The sequence below is a fragment of the Dryas octopetala genome, chromosome 3 (assembly GCF_963921425.1).
Source record: "Dryas octopetala chromosome 3, drDryOcto1.1, whole genome shotgun sequence".
NCBI classification, from domain to species: Eukaryota; Viridiplantae; Streptophyta; class Magnoliopsida; order Rosales; family Rosaceae; genus Dryas; species Dryas octopetala.
The window spans coordinates 15991962-16010400 of NC_141368.1; the positions used below are offsets into that span (position 1 = coordinate 15991962).

The 18439-nt window shown below is 34.2% G+C and overlaps 1 protein-coding gene across 1 annotated transcript; it reads right to left on the reverse strand.

The window, feature by feature from the left end:
- Nucleotides 1-12151: 12151 nt before the first annotated feature.
- LOC147291346 (uncharacterized protein At3g28850-like) lies at nt 12152-13417 on the reverse strand. Its single transcript, XM_086238307.1, has one exon. The coding sequence runs from the start codon at nt 13268-13270 to the stop codon at nt 12152-12154; it is 1119 nt and encodes a 372-aa protein (XP_086094433.1). The 5' UTR covers nt 13271-13417.
- Nucleotides 13418-18439: the final 5022 nt, after the last annotated feature.

Here is an 18439-nt window from a genome sequence, read left to right on the forward strand (position 1 = left end):
TCGGTCTATTTGGCCGTGCGATGCTTGCGGTGGAGTTTGGTTTGTGGTTTTTTCAGATGCAGCCACAAGGTGATTGGGGAGGAGGGAGAGTCAGATAAGTTCCCGGAGTGCCATGAAAATGGGTTGATATTATGCCCCTCGTGTTGCTGATATGAATAGAACAACCTTGTTAGCCTTGTTAGATGTTAATCTGATTGTTCTTGTACATCTTAGTATTTTGATTTTCTTATATTTTTTTATAGTTTGGAATCATATTCTTTCAATTCTTTTGTACTTGTTTTTGTAGATTAGAATCGAGCTTGTTCCACATTTACTTTGTAAAATTCAATGATGTGGGGCCCGTTTTCTATCGATCCGTCCATATTTAGTATTGGGCCAAGAAGTGGGCTACCTAGAGAATGACTTCCTGTTTTAGACCCAAATAACTGATTGAAGTCCAGGACCCAAGTTGGATAAACACATGTGCTGAATAAATTCAAGAGTTATGCAGACCACCATCAGCTGCTGAGTTGACCACCCAAACATATTTTATCCAATTTTTTTTTCCTATTTTACCCTTTATTGCAAAAACATGATGAAATAACCCAGATCCATTCAGTGGTTATCTACCGAAACATCCATTAATATTTGACAGATAAGTGTCGAATAAACACAAACATTTCGGCAGATAACTGTCGAATGTCTTTTTCAATTCCATTTGGTGGTTATCCACCGAATAATCAATCAATGTTTAGCAGATAACTGTCGAATAACCATAAATATTTCGGTAGATAACTGTCGAATGACACGACGAACAAAATTGAATTTTTTGTTTTAAGGGTAAAATTGAAATTTTGAAATAGAGTGGTCAACTCAGCAGTTTAGGGTGGTCAGAATAGCACCACTCTAAATTATACACATGTCCATTAGTTAAAAAAAACGTGTGATCATCTCCATGAACCCATGATCTCCACCCAGCTCTTCCTCTATGAACGTGCATGGCAAGTGTACGTGAATAGTGGAAGAGTAGAGATCATGGTACCTTGAGGATCAAGGTAAACTAATCTTATAAATACCACAGTATGTGACAAACAAAGGTACGAAATTCATACTTACCGACTAAGCAATTACTTGAGCTCAAACTCATTTAGGCATCAGAGTGTCTTTGCAGGGTACCCCCCCCCCCCCCCTTCCATTGATCGAGATCAAATCGTTCAAGAGGGAAATCCATTCGTTAATTACTGCCAGAGTCATATTGCTCAATTTTATTCATTGGTTGATTAATTGTCTTTATGGGAGATTTTTAGCATCAACAAATGAAAATAAATTGTGCATGCTTTGGGGAGGTTTTTGTTTTTTACTCTTGTTTTAATTAGCAAATGCAATAAGTAGTGAAAAGGGGGAGGTGGGATATCTGAATGATGCAACTTGAATCAAATTACAAATCAACGAAAATTCTCTTGCATGCATAATTTTTAGGATAAATAGTTAATTATAGCAATGATCCCGGAATTATACAGGATTCTCACTTTTGTTTACCCGTTTGTTTTTTATATTTTAGGTTCCTTTAATTATTTTTTCATGTTTCCCCTATGATAATTCTCGTTACTTCTATTATAATTTCTGTCTAATTAAAATGCTTTGCAATAGCAAGTTCCACTTCTTTATGCTTATGTGGACAAAAGAATAATAAAAAGAGTGTTTATATTCCCACCCCTTGTCCTATTTTTTCACCCATCTTATTTTTACGCCCCCCGTTAAATTTGAAAAATATTAAAACACTCTTTAGACCCCTCATTATTCCTATAAGAATAATGCTATACTTACCACGTTCTTATACCACATTCTTATACCATCTCACATGTCATTACTTTATTGGACATAATTTTTCTTTTCTTTTTTGGGTTTTTATTTTTATTTTTTAGTATCCAATGTATGAATGCCATGTAAGTTGCCACATAAGGTGGTATGAAATTATGGTATAAAAATGTGGTATATCTAGCACTACTGTTCCTATAATACCCTTTGATATACCAACTCAAATACTCATTCAATAAACACTATTCCTTTTTGTTTTTCATAAATACAGTTCCAATTATGTAAAGTGTGAATCTAGAAATGAAGAATTACCGAGATATATATTGTGAAGCATATGAGAGAAAAGTCCCACCAAGAAAGAAAATGATCAATTTCCAACAAATTCCGATAAAAACCAAGAATTCTAAACCAATCAAATTAACCAAAAATCAAAACACAAACTAAACCAAACTACCAAAACACGTAGCTACCCATTTGCTCAAAAGCTCAATTTTTTTGGGTCAATGGCCAAAAGCTCAATTAACTAATTAAAAGAAAAACATGACAACTAAGATAGTTATCCAAAGGGTACAACATGCAGCTAGATTAAGGGTCATGTGTTTGCAGCAGCTACTGCATGTATTGCACTTGTTTGAGCTGTGTTAACTTTACTGTTTACACATTAATTGTAGGGCAAGTATATATATAACACTTCCAGCACAAAACCACCACGTACACTATCAACAAAACCAATTCGTTCAGGTCCACCAGGCTAGGAGAGAATTACAATGAAGGATGTTGAAGTAGAAGTAATCTCCAAGGAGATTATCAAACCATAACTTGAGTCAATTCGAACAAAATATAGGTATACATATGATATCAGAAAAGAAGAGAAAAAGATTTTATGATTTATGGAGTTTAGGTCGTTGTAAGGAGGTGGGTGAGTAGGGAAAGGTGGATAGAGTAGATTTATTTTCTTTTTTCTTTAGTCAAGTCGTTAGAGGTCATTTTACAAAAGAATAAATTTGTCATTATATTTTTCATTAAAATATGGGTAGAGATATAAGACAGAGGGGTGAAAATATAATCACTCTAGTCTAATTTGCTACTTAGTTTAATTAGGAATCCTTTTACTTACCTTATTTTTTGTCCAAGACTAATTAAGGTAGTCGTAATAATTTTTAATATTAGTTTTCTTCTCCTTATGAAATTAGAATTGTATAATTATAAATACCTCAATAAAGTAAGCTAAATTATTTTAGCCAAAGCCTGAAGTTTGACAATAAGCATATACATAACTTATTTATCCACATCCTTATTAATACACTCCTCATTCAAAGACAATTGGTAATTTAAATATAACTAACACTTTGATATGAATTCAATAATCATCAAATTGTCCAGATGCTTCAGGAAATCAAGCGAAAAGGAAAAAAAAATAAAGATTTAGCAATATATCTCTGGTTAATCTTTGATTTGATGATTTATAGGTTAATTAAGCTCTCTGATACCATCTTCGTCTTCATCTTAACTTTCTCACGCCTCAGACATCTTCATCATTTTCTCAATGGAAATCCAATAATATCCAATAAGAAATAGAGAAGGAGATGACAGCAGGTTTGTGAACATATATACAGTCGATCTTTAATTAGGTTATTTTCATGGATGGAGTTATGGATTCTCGAAGGCGGTTTTGAAGAAACCAATGGGCTTCAATCGTTTTATTGACTTTGTTACAGGATTTGATCTGTTTGGCAAGCATGTACGTGCTTGGCTCCATCTAGATCTGTTTGGCAGGTGCTTGGACAAGAGGTCGACTGTAAGTCACACGCATAGACCACTATTGCCAACTCATCATTCTCATCAATTTTGGTTGACATTTTTTTTCTCTTCTAGTGACATGCATGGTTGCTAATCCTTGCTTTCAATGGGAAGAGACATTTTGAACGTACCTAAGTACGAACAATGGTTTCTCAGCATCCTTTACTTAGGCACATCAAGCACAATTTCTAAGGTTGGTTCATCCAACTTCGGTCTGGAACCTGCGCAGTTGACCGATCAGTCTAGTTCATGATCTAATAAAGTTTATAAATAGAAAAATAAAAAGTTCTTACAGCAATCACAATCATACATATATATATATATATATATATAAATATATGGTGCTCTATTTGATAATATTGCTAATATATAAAAGTTAATGAAAGGTGACAAGAGTGTGCCCGTAGTGAGTTTTGTGACTATGAAAGTAGTATTAATTAGTAGAATAGTTTGCAGTTTTAATTAATAAGTGTAATCGGTTGACAGATTAAACTAAAAGCTAATTGTAATCAATCAAAAGGTTAATCAAAGAAAAAAAGTAATCAATTAATCAAAGGAAAACTACATTTTAAGTTAGAGGTGTCAAACGGGCCGGCCCGGCCCGGCCCGACCCGTTTAAGTTGAGTCCATCGTGCTTTCGTGCCGTGCTCGGGCCGGCCCATATAGTTAAGATCTAAGCCCAGCACGGCCCATGGCCCGCGGGCCATTCGTGCTCGTGCCGTGCCTTAAACGGGCCGGCTCACGGACCTATTTTTATTTTTATTTTTTATGGTGATAAAACTAATCTTATGATATTTTTTCTTATTTATAATTAAATATTAACATTATTTTTCATGAAAATTGAATATTTTTGTTGAAAAGTTCTTTAAAAATAGAAAAAACAATGTTAAAATAGTCGTGCCTAATTCGGGCCCATTTCGTGCCCGTGCTCGTGCCGTGCTTGGCCCGTGTCGTGCTCGTGCCGTGCCGTGCCCGATGGGCTAAAAACTTCGGCCCAGCCCGGCCCATTTAATCGTGCCGTGCCGTGCCGTGCCTATTTTAATCGTGTCGTGCCGTGTCGTGCTCGGGCCGGCCCGACCCGTTTGACACCTCTATTTTAAGTCATCGTGAAATCACATTTAGAAAACTTTAATGTATTTGATTCCAAATCACATTTTGTTCAAGTCATTGTCGAATCACCTTTAGTTTAACGTATTGTACTCAAAATCATATTAGGTACATGTGTTTTACTCCGTTAACAATTTTAGGAAATTTTTTAATTCAGGGATTATGCTCCTCTCTCATTAGCTCTAAGCTAAATTTTCCATATACAATCAATTTCAGGACACAATATAAACTTGTAATTCAATCAATATGAAAATTGTTGAAAACTATGAACTATGATGGAAGATAGAAGTTGTCAAAGGTGGGTCGTAGCCAAAACACAATAGCACCAAACACAAATTTCTTTTTAATTTTGTCCAAATTGAAACTCAACATCTTTTCAAACTCATGGGTTTTAAATATGGATAACCACAAATCATGTATATATAGCTTTGAATTTGTTTTTAAACAACAGATTAAAGAAATCCCAAACTTGGATTTCAAACCATAAAAAATTTGTGAGGCTTGAATTCTCTATCAAATAAACACAAAAATGAAAATGAAGTGTTTAAAAAAAAACACATAAGGTGGTTTTTCAATCGCCCAACAACATTTTCCTCGAAAACAAATTAATTACTCTTCCACAAATTGAAACTCTAGCTTTTGTCAAATTAACTAAGGGAATGTCAAAATCAAACCCCGAAGACCAAATGTAGAATCTAGTTAATAACATAAGGACCAAACGTGTACTGTACCCTCAATTAATCAAACCTCAAATACACGTATTAAACAAAAGGAAATGATAAATTAAAAGCTTAAAGGCTCGATTAGGGATATGTATACCTCTGGTAAATCATTGGTCCAATGATATTGAGAATAACGAAGTTCTTTATCAACATCGTCTTCATCTTCATCTTGGTTTTCTGCAATTATACTACACATAAGGGTGAGCAAAGTTTGGTGAATCTATCTTTCAGCTAGTTTTTCGAACTGACACCAGCACGTAGATACTCTAAAACAGAAACCGGCGCCAATGTCGATGAAGCTAAGATCTATGGTTCAATATTTAGGATTGATTTTGATTAGTTCTTGGTTTCGTGCCGAGATCAAGATTTCATGCAAGAGCGATGATGTCAAACGATGGTGACATAGAGAGAGAGAGAGAGAGAGAGAGAGAGAGAGAAAGCAAATCAAAGAGATCTGAGAAAGAGAAAGAAAGATTTGAGAGAGAGGATATCAAGTTGAGAAAGAGAGAGAAAGAGAATGGATGGAAGAGATCTGAGAAAGAGAAAGAGAAAGACAGACAAATATGAGAGAGCAAGAGAGAGAGAGGTGAGCGGCGCAATTTGAAATATATGTAAGAAAATATTTTAAGTTAAAGGGTTAGTGGGTCAGTGTTATGTTTTTAAAGACAGATCTGAGAAAGAGGGAACCAAGTTGAGAGAGAGAGAGAGAGAGAGAGAGAGAGAGCAGCGCAATATGAAAAATGTGGAAGAAAATGTTTTGGGTTAGTGGGTTAGTGTTATGTATTTAAAAAAAAAACTTTATCATTAATAGTAAGATAATAAATATATATATAGAGGCGTGCTCTAAAACTAACTGGCTAGAAAGTTAATACGAAGCTAACCATGCTTTTGGGACCACCACATAACTAATCTCATAATCCGAACCGTCAATTATTTAGGTCATACTTCAAAGATCATCATTGCAAAAAATCAACTAAATTGGAAATCATTTAGTCATCTAATTGAGATCAAATAAATAGACGATCAGTGTTTTTGATAAAAGCATATAAATATATAGTTGTTGTTATAATCAAATGACTAAATGACTTTCGATTTTGGAGATTTTATACAAGGATGATCTTTAAAGTAGGGCCTAAAAAATAGACGGTTCGGATTTTGAGATTACATTGTGTGGTGAGCCCAACAAGGTGGTTAGATTTGTATTAACTTACTAACTAGTTAATTTTAGAGCATCCTATATATATATATATATATATTTATTACTATAGAGCTAACATAAGTTCCTTTGGAGTAGTATGTGTTTCGGCCTAAATTTTCATTTTCAAACAAACGGGCCAGGATTGGAAAGAGAATTGGGCCATTGTAAAACTTGCCCAATAAATGGAAGAAACCGCAACTGTGAAATGGGCCAAAGACAAGGGAAAAAACTCAAGTCAGAAGCAACACGGGCCGAGCCCAGCCACGAGGATCAGATTAAAGCAGACAAGTTCCACCAGAACAAGGAACCGAGGTATCCTCAGAAGATCAAGAGTTAGAACCCTTTGAGATTCTTGCTGGTTACAAATATTTGAAGAATCATAAGTCTTGGGAACCAAGGCACCCGTTATGGTTTTTCCACTATAAATAGAGGTCTTGAGTCACCAAGATCACAACCTTGACCCCTAGAAAAATCCCAAAGATAACAAGCATCAAGAGCCCTAATATTTCGACTTCCATAGGCTGTTACTATGTTCTTTTATTTCTTTTTTCAATTTTTAGGTTTCTTCTTGAGAAAATCTTATGATTTATCTCAAGAACTTAGGATCAAAACCCTTGTTTTCTTCAGTTTTCGTTGGAGTTAATATGAGTATGTATGATATTTTAATTCGCATATTGATAGTTTTGATTTACTTTCTTGTTTTTTAAAATTCTCCATAAGTAGGTTTATTGCTTTCCATATATATATATATTGTTTTCTTAGATTAAAGTGGTGATAGATTATGCGTTTTACCAGATAGATTATGCGTTTTACCATTCATACTCGCATTATTACAATTAATTCCGAAGATTGCTTGTGTTTTGATTTTGTTTTTACAGTTAATTGTTACTTGCTTGATTTTCATTTTGCACTCATCACTCGCACGTTCACATTCACCCATCGCATCACCATCACCCCAAATACGTACGGCTCCACTACCCTAAGTCCTTGCATCCAAGGAAATGGAACCTTTCCGACTGAGAGGTGTTCATTCCTCGATCGGTCCACGGTTGCCTGACCTAAAGTCAGTTACGTGCAACTTATTACTTGTACGCTCGACCTCTCGGTCGTGTCCTGGCACGCCCAACGCAAAATTGAAAGACGTAGTTTCCTTGATCTGCGACCTAGATGATACATGACCGTAGAGATTTTGAGACAAACAGTATGCTAGTTGCTTTGTTTGTTTTCCATGTCCTATGGATGACTCCCAGCATTGGCAATGCACTTTAGTCTAATTTTTTTTTACCAATATCAATAATAGTCTATCGGTTCGATTTTAATCATTGATATTAAAATCTCAAAATCGGTTATCTTTTTTTCAAATTAGTCCATCAAATAACAAGACTAATTTGACTAAAGTTCCAAAAAATAGCAAGCCAAAAAATAAATAAAAGAAACACATGTGTACACTTTTCAAACAATATTAAGAAGAAAATAAAAACACATGTGCACACATGCCAAATAAGAGGAAAACCTAGACTAGATAGGAATTCCAATTAAACCTAACCCTTGACATAGACCCGAAGTGGCCATTGTTCCTTCAAAACTAGTAATCTTTTGGCCTTCTATAACCCTCCACACTATCTATAAATGAGAGAGGAGCATAATCCCTAAATTAAAAAATTTCGTAAAATTAATGTTAACGGAGTGACGTAAATCTCATGTAACTAATATGATTTTGAGTAAAATACATTAAAATTTTCTAAATGTAATTTAACAATGACTTGAATAAAATGTGATTTTGAATCAAATACATTAAAGTTTACTAAATGTGATTTCAAATTGACCAAAAATGTAGCTTTCCTTTGATTGATTACTTTTTTTGTTTGATTAATCCTTTGATTGATTACAAATATTAGTTTTCTGTTGAATCTATCAACCAATTATACCGGTTAAAACTGCAAACTATTGTCTACTAATACCACTTTCATAATCACAAAAATTACCATGGGCACACTCTCGTCACCTTTCATTAACTTTTATATATTAGCATTATTATCCAATAGATCGAGCACTAGTTGCACAAATTTATATATATATGTGTGTGTGTGTGTCATTGTGATTATTGTTGTAAGAACTTTCTATTTTTCTGTTCATAAACTTTATGAAATCATGAACTAAGCCCATTGGTTTCTTCAAAACCGCCTTCTAGAATCCAACACTCCATCCATGAAAATAACCTAAAGACTGTATATGCACAAACCTATTGTCATCTCCTTAATTCTCTTTTTACTTATTGGATGTTGGATTTCCATTGAGAGAATGGTGAAGATGTCTGAGGTGTGTAAAGGTCAAGAGGAAGACCAAGATAGTATCAGAGAGCTTAATTAACCTATAAATCATCAAATCAAAGATTTACCAGAGATATATTGCTAATTAACTCTTTTATTTCCTGATGCATCTTGACAATTTGATTATTGAATCCTTATTAAAGTGTTAGTTATATTTAAATTAGGAGTGTATTAATAAGTTCTATATATGCTTATTGTCAAAATTCAAGCTTTAATTATGTAAAATAATTGGCTTACTTTATTTTTCTCCATAAGGAGGTATTTATAATAATACATTCCTAATTTCATAAGGGTTTGTCACTCTTAGTAATAGGGGAGATGTTCAATAACGCTACCAGAATTTTAAATTCAAGAATCTTTGGCCAGAATACGTAATCAAGGAATAAGTTCTTGTATGTGATCTGTTGGAATCTATGCATATATAGGGGGTAATTAAGCCTCATAATCATAATAAGGTTGACAGACTTTTATACCCGACTATTATGATTCGGAACATAAGATGATAGAGATATTGTATTATATCGCAATCAAGGTTGAAAAGTTCTTTCCACTTCTAGTTAATTCGGGTAACCATGACATGCTACAGGCATCGATTTTGGTTTGTGGGATCCAGTGGTAATATGATAATTTTACCTAGGTTAGGTTATGACTAGAAAGATGTTCTAGACTTACTAGCAGATTTAATAAGAAACTAAGAGGTAACACTCCAGTAGGTGTAAAATGGTTAGAAATGAGCATTGACATAATTAATTAAAATAGTTTTATTAATTTGGCCACAAAATAAATAATAAGGAGCAGAATGATGGGCCATGGTTAATTAATTAAGAGTTAATTTAATTGAACATTCATTTAAATGTTAAATACCAAGTCAAATGGATAAAAATTACCGATCCATTTGTTCCACACTATGGACAGCTATTATAGGTGGGCTTTAGTTAGCCCACTTAATTTATAAATAGTTAATTTATAAATAGACTCATGGACTTGTGCTATAGTTCAGAACAACACATAAGTCTCCCTAAGTTTCATTCTACATTATTTTATTTTCTTAGCCAAAACTAGAGAGATTGAGAAGCCAAAACCTAGCTTCTTCCTCCACTAAGCCCATCGGTCCATCCACATTTAGTAGGGGTGTGTTTCGGCCGGATCGGATCGGAAATAGGGTGTTCCAATTCCAATCCAAAAAATTTTGGAATGGAATTTATGTTCCAATTTCCATTTCAAAAAATCGGAATTTCAACATCTCATTCCGATTCGGAATTTTCGGATTTCTCGGAATTTTCGGAATTTTTCGGAATATAACATTTTCGGAACTTTTGGATAAACATTTGAAATTTTCGAATAAAAAATCGAAATTTTCACATTTTCATAATATTTTTTAGAACATGTTCGGATTTTTTTTTAGAATAATGATGAAATTAACAAACAAACAAAATTAAAAGACAATAGATTATGATGCATTTCAATATTTATATTAAGATATAATTAAAATATATGTCCAATTTAAAAAGAAAATTCAAAATATTAATTTAAATAACATTTAGAACCATACCATCCCATACCATTACCATAAAAAAAAAAAAATCTAGAAAAGAAGGGAAAAAAAAGAAGATGCAATCTAGCAAGGTTTTCATTGCTAGAATATGTATGTTATAAGAGAAATAAATTATGTATGATATATATATTGTGTATATTTAATGGTATATATTATCTATTATAACATACATAATATATAAGAGAAATAAATGTCACTATGAATGTATAATAGGCTTAATAGCACATATCTTAGAGGTGGGGGATTAATCTTTAAAGCTCATCCAACATTGTTAGAATAAATGTCACTAGTAGATACATGTTACTCACACACACACACACACATATATATATATATCATGTTACTCATATATATATATGTGTATATAAATACATGTTACTCAAATAATATATATCATGTTTGAAATTTTGAATATAATAAGCTTAAATATTTAGTAATTAGTAATTACAATTGGTGGGATATTCTAGTTGGAACAACTGTAGAATTGTCTCATATCTTCAATTCCTCTTCTTAATAAAAAAAAATAAGTAATTACATGTACGGAAAAATGTGGGTATTTGTGTTATCAACTTACCATTTATGTTATTATGATACACATATATTTATAATGTACATATGTTTATATTAATAGTATTAGTCATCTTTTTTAAAATATATGTTGTATGTATCATACTAAATAAATGATAAAATATATAATATGGAATAAATTGGCATAATTTCGGAAATATCGGATCGGAATGCCTTCGGAACATTTCGGAATTTTTTGGATCGGAATCGGAATTTACATAAACATTCCAATTCCAATCCAATTTTTTTTGGAATTTTCGGATTTCGGCATTTTCGGATTCGGAATAAAATTGGAAATTTTCGGATAGGAATCAGTCGGATTCGGATTTTCCAATCCAAATCACACCCCTAACATTTAGTGTGGACTAATTAGAGCTCCCCACTTGAGTGACTCAAAGAACCAATATGTGGAAGGCACGTGGATTCACACCTTAATTGGTTTTCAAGTTAAAGAACAAGATATGAATCATTCATGATTCTTTTTGTTATTTTGTACATCTATTAATCGAAGCATAATCATATGAATTTTATAATAAAAGTGACACTCACTCATGTCACGTAGGCATCTTAGACAGATATTATAATAGAAGTAGCAAGAATTATCACAGGGAAAACACGAGAAAAAAATAAATTAGAGGAACTTAGAAGTTAGAACATAAAAAATGAATTGGTAGACGAAAGTGAGAATCAGGTATAATTCCAGAATCATTGCTATAATTAACTCTTTATCCTAAAAACATGCAAGTGCATTTTCCTGGATTCGACTTTAATTCGATTCAAGTTGCATCATTCAGATCCCCCACTTTTCACTACGTACTGCATTTGCTAATTAAAACAAGAGCAAGAAACAGAAAGCTCCCCAAAGCGTGCACAATTTATTATCATTGAATTTTACATAGTGAATGTGGAACAAGCCTGATTCTAATCCACAAAAACCAGTACAAAGAATTGAAAGAATGTGATTCCAAACTAAAAAAAAAAAAAAAGAAAAAAAAGAAAATCTAAATACTAAGATGCACAAGAACTACAAAAAGAATCACAGTGATCAAAATGTAACAATGTTGTTCTGTTCATATCAGCAACACAAAGGGCATAAAATCAACCCATTTTCATTACACTCCGAGCACTTATCTGACTCTCCCTCCTCCCTAATCACCTTATGACTTCCATTGCATCTGAAACAAACCACAAACCGAACTCCACCGCAAGCATCGCACGGCCCAACAGACCGATCGATCGGCACTCCTCTAAAAAGCGGCCGGAGCTTTCCTTGCTCATGCAGAGCCAGAACCTCCTCTGCTCCGCCAATGTATCTCCCCTTTATAAAAAGCTTGGGAGGGACCGCTTTGCAATCCAAAATCTTCCGCAGCTCTTCTCTGAATTCCATGTGCATTGACACATCCCGCTCGAAAAACGCCACCCGGAAGCTCTCCAGGAGAAACCGAACGCTGTTGCAATCGTCGAAGGTCTTCCGTATCCCCCGGAGGGTCGTCGTGTAGAGAATCACTGACGACTCCGAACCCCCCGGCGGCCACTTTTCGACGAAGCCGAGTAGAGGGTCATTGTCGTATTCTTCATTTGTTTCCAGATTTTGGCTCTCGCTTCTTGCTTTTCTCTCTGCTTCACTAAATTTCATGTATTCCGTCACGGCTTGTTTAAATGCCGCGAGTAAGTTCGGGTCAAAGAGGCTGCCGGAATTCAACTCCGGTCGCCTGAAAGACAAGATGTCGATCTCCGATAATGGGGTTTGTCTACAAGTTTCGGGCCCTGGTGCTGATGCTTCAGAAGCTTCAAATCCCCTGTTTATTCCCAAATTGAGCTCTGTTTTCGTCGAATTGTCCTTTAACCCAACTATTGCTTTTGCTTTCACTGAAGGCCTAATGTTCTCCTTGTCGTCGACATCGTCCTCGGGATCCAATTCTTCATCTTCAAGGTCTCTCATAAGCTCAGTCACATCGATAACTTCAGGTTCTTGCTTTGCAGCAGTGTTCTGGTTGATCTTCTTCATCTTTTGCTCTGTTTCTCTGCAAATGAACTGGGTCTGATTCTGGTCTTGGAGACTTGAACTCTTGGGACAATTTTCCACATACCCATCTGATGCATTCACCTGAAGAACTCGATCTGTTGGTTTCAGATGCCCAATGGGTTTGATCGATTTCAACTTCTTCAGAAATTTGCCTTTCACTCCCTTCATTGCTTCCCAGCTGAGCTTCCAAAATCTGAAGCAGGCAACCAAATTCAAACACAAAAATGGACTGTGAAGCTCGAATTAGAGGTTAGAGAGAGATGAAGAGCAAAGAGGGAGTCTGTGAGTGTGAGCTGTTCCTTCTCCACCTTGACCTTCGTGGTACACAGAGAGAGAGAGAGAGCGCGCTTAGCTTTCCAACTTCAACGGCTACAAAGTTGTATTAACATTTTAAAATTCGAACACATTGTGGGACAGAATCTTATGGGGTGCGGAGCATGATAAGAACAACGTACGAGTTACAATTTTGTGCCACGTGTTTTGCAGTAAGCGTATCGAGTGAAGGCGTTGACTGGAAAGTAGTTAATGGACACGTGTCTAACGTGGAGGGTAAGCGACATTCACGTTGTGATGCTATGCGGAGGCAGCGTAAGTGTGCGGCTAACGGTCATAATTGACTATAGGGGGCTACATCTTTATTCGAGTATGCATAATTTCTCATTAGCTTTTGTCACTTAACTTTTCTTCTAAGGACAATAAATCATAATGGCTTATGTAGAGCTTATGCATAAATATATATATATATATTTTTTTTATCAAAACATGTACAAGTGTTTTATTTATTTTTAATTTTAATTAAAATATTTGATTTTATTTTTATTTATAGAAATATTAAATTTGTGTTCTAAATTTAAATCCTAAATAATGTATCAGTATTTTATTTATTGTAAATAAATAAGTTTAAAATGAGTCTTGATATAAATTAATGAGACACTGACACATGTGTTTGACATCCATACAAATTTAAAATCTAGTACTCATTTTTCAAATAAAACATATGTGTAGTAGTACAACATCATTTAGTAAAAGAAATTAGTAACTCTAATATTGTTGCCTCTAATTATTTCATATTAATTCATGGTGATCTTTAAGTGTTACAGATACCCACCCCTTCTCAACTGTTAGCATCACTTCCTCTTTACTAGTTTGTGGCCTTGGAATTCCCAGGTGCTTTATCATCCATTCAATGGTTTGTTGTCTTTGTCAAATTATGATGTCTAATAGCTCTTTCGAGATCCATCAATCTAAAGACTTTTTATCTGGAAATTATCCAATAAAATTAAAAACTCACAGTTCGAGGGCAACTTATTAGTTAGGAATTGAGTTTTTCTTAGAAGAAGTTATAGGTTCGAATCAAATAACTAGCATTTGTAATTCGTAATTTAGTGAGCAAGAAAATAAATAAATAAAACTACTGAGAAGTATAATTTAGGGACAAAAAGTGTAGCCTAGGTTTGAACGACTAACAGGCTAGAGGACAAATCTCAGAGTGAATGCTAAAACTCACCCAAGTGCATGCAACTAACTCAATTGGTTACAAGTGAATGCTAACTTTGTTGTGGATGTTGGGGATTTGTGGTTTGATAGTCATGGCTGTGTATGACGTTAATCTTACATTAATTGGAAAAGTAATACAACATTAATTCTATAGTATATAAGTGGGTGGTCCACTATATACTAATATAATTGAGACATTTTAAGATAAAATCTCATACTTGTATAGTATAGATAATAAAAGTTCATTGGGTTTGTTCTCAATCTCACACATTAAACTAACATGGTGGTAAGTCGGAGACAATATCATATCGATATTAGACTAAATTTAGTATTTGGGCTATGCAAGTCTGTATGGCGCATCTCTAGACTCTCCGAAGTTGTGAAATTACAATGGAAAATATAGAATGGGTTTTGGTTGTTTTCTAAGGAAGAGAAATCAGCGGGAGGCATGTGGTGGGATCATCAGTGAAAGGGAGGAGGGTGTGGTTGTTGGTGGAGGGGGTGAGGTCCGCGACGGTAGTAGCGGGAGGAGTTAGTAGTCTTTTCCTCTGTTTGGTTTTTTTATTTTTTATTTTTTTTTTTCAATTTCTACTTTTTATTTCTTAAAATTTTACAAATTCTTTATTGTTTAGAGCTAGGGCGTAAGTGATTGTGCAAAGAGATCGATAAACTTGTCTCTAACTTTTGAGGTGTACGTGTGCAGAGAACATTTGTGAATTGTGGGTATCCATAGAATCACTTGAAAAAAAACGTAAACTAATTATTAGGAAAAATTAATTTCTATTTCTTTAATGTTTAATAGCAGATAAGGCCCATTTAAGGTGCCTATTGTCAGTTTTCAGACCAAAAAAAGAAGTTGCCAAAGTCAGTTTGTAATATAAGTTTTTTGTAAAACTTTCTTTATTTATTTGTTTCTCAGGTAAATATTTTTCTTGTATCTCTTATATCAATATAAATCTGCAAAATGAAAATAAAAATCGAAGAAGAAGAAAGGTCCTAAATTCAATATATGTTAGAAAAGGTCCCAACATATATTGAAAGGTCCTAACATATATTTGTATCTCTAGTGATGTTCCTCTTTGCAATATATGTTAAGAAAGGTCCTAAATTCAAATTTTTTATCCACGTAATAAAAAAAGTACTTGAGAAAAAATTAAGACAAAAAAAATTGATCGATAAAATAATAATATACTGAAGTAATATAATAATTTCTTTATCAAGAAATATATTTGATAAGATCGAAAAATATTAAAAGAAAACTTATGGTTACTCATAATTTGTCAATATATCTTTCCATAAGAAAAAAAAAACTTTTATTTGTGTACATAGTTTATTCCCTATGAGTCCATATAAATTAAGAAATGTAGCAAATACTTGTGTCCGGATATATAATGAAATTAAGTAACGAAAAATGTCTGCTTTAGCGAAAATAAAAGAGAATCAATAGCTTTACAATTTTGACAGAAAAATATCGATTGAAAATGGAAAATTAGTCAAGTTCCTTGAGCATGCAATATTCGACTCATTAATTGTCTTTGATAACATGGTAATAAAAGCAAACGGCAATCTCTTATATATATAAAAGCGTTACACGTACGTCTCCTTGCATATATTGCATGTTACTCTCTTCATTGCATTTGCTACACATCTGTAACCCCAGAAAAGTCTCTCTCTCTCTCTCTCTCTCTGAGTTCTGCTGCAATGGCTGTGCAGAGGGACCTAATTTCCATTACATTAGCCGCAGTGATGCTGGCGGTGGCGGTGGTTGGTCTTCCTTCTCATGGTTGCTCATCACCTGGTGGTGGCGGTTTGCAATACCCAGTGGGAGACTCAGAGTGGACCCTCCCTCCAAGGACAGATTACTACACAAACTGGTCCTCCAGCCATTTCTTCAAGATCGGGGACTCTCTCGGTAAACCCTCAAATATAGGACTGCAAATTTCTCAATCTGCTGATAATATTTTTGGTGCTGATATAATCTTTTGATTCATGTACATTATATACATATATAAACACACAATATAACACGTTTTATTCCAAACTATGTTATATTGCCAGATTATGAACCTGGACTATATTGATTAGATTGATTATTCTATAAATTAGTGGTCCAGATTCATAGCCAGTCAACATAAAATTTTATGATGTCAAATTATTTGATAATAGATCATAACTATATATATATATATATACACACACACACATAAATGCTCATGCATGAATAAATAAAATTTCCTAAATGTTATATTACCATAATATAAATATGGATTATACATTCTACGTACCAAGAATTACTTAACCTAAATTTTCATGTCCAAATTATCATACAAGACACAAGAGTACGTATATATATTTATCAAGAAAAACATAGAATCTAAATCCTATTTAATTATTACGTACGTGCTAATTAAGGTTAAATTTTCTTTTGGTTGCAGTTTTCAATTTTGAAAAATGGCGTTACAATGTGGTTCAAGTGACAAAGCAAGACTACGAGAGCTGCACAGCTTACAAGCCCTTAAAAGTCTTCAACAGCGGACCAGTAAATATTCCATTGCGTGAAAAAGGTGTGTTTTACTTCATCTGCAACATTTCACAGTACTGCTCTGTTGGGATGAAGATTTCAATTACAGTTCACGACTGCCCCTGCATAGAACCACCAAGTAGTACTTCATCGCCATTGCCATCGCCATTTCCATCACCATCACCATCACCATCACCGCCGCCTCTGGCTTCTCCATCTTCATCTCCTCCTCCACCATCATCACCGTCTAGTTCAGCTCAGCCGCCGTCTCCGGGTAATCCGGGTGGGTCGTCTCAGCCTCCGGTGCAAGTTACAAGTCCAGCTCCGTCTCCGGTTAATGGTTCCCCTGAGGCTCCTTCCAACTCTTCAGCATTGGTTCATAAAGGGATGATTGGTGTTGGCAGTTATGGACTATTTTTTGGCTTGTTTTTCGTGGTACTTATTGTTTTTGGGTGATCTAGGAAAATTGATTTTGACTAGATTTAAGTTGATTTTTTAGGGTTTCCCACTTTGGACGATTTGAATGCGATTTATATGGTTTTTTAGATTTAATTAGGTATTGAATGTGTTGTTTGGAATACTGGTACGTACTTGAACCAAACAATGGGTAGACAAAATTAACATGGCTCTGCTATTGAGTCAATCCTTTCAATAATAGCATTGCTTTTCCATTTTTAATTCCCTCATTTTAATTTCTTTGGTGGAGTACGTTTTTTCATTGGAGATCTTTTAAGGAGAAAAGCTGGCCTGAACAAGGTCATAAAACCTAGCAAAACACTGGTCGAACGTTCTAGTCAATGGATCATATTGTGATGTAAATCTGATGTATATGAATAACTGGATTTCAATCTAGTGACTTGATTATGATCTAAATCCGACAATCGATCTGTTAGCTTAACAAATTAAAATGAACTTAAACTAATTAATTTGACCTGATATAATATTTACAATTTACTTTTATATAAAGGAAAAAGAGTAAATTCAGTTTTTATATACATCAAATTAAAATACGGTTAAATCGTGAGGGGGAGTAAAGGATTGAGATTATGGTACATCATGGTTCGGTCTGGACTCTGGAATAAGGGGCAGTAATAGAAAGCCTGTATATTCTCATGGTATTGAAATCTTTATATACTCATCAGACCTCATTTCTTGACATTTCGATCAAATGACTTTACTCTTTTGGAAGGAAAACAGAGCAAATGCTCCAACACCAATTCAAGAATTAACCTGTTTGTGGATAAATCCACATGGATTCAATGGCCAATCACAGACCAACACGTGGCACACCAAGTCCCATTTTTGCTCAGACTCTTTGA

Coding starts and splice junctions, on each gene's coding strand:
- LOC147291346 (XM_086238307.1), bottom strand. CDS start 13,270: ATGAAGGGAGTGAAAGGCAAATTTCTGAAGAAGTTGAAATCGATCAAA.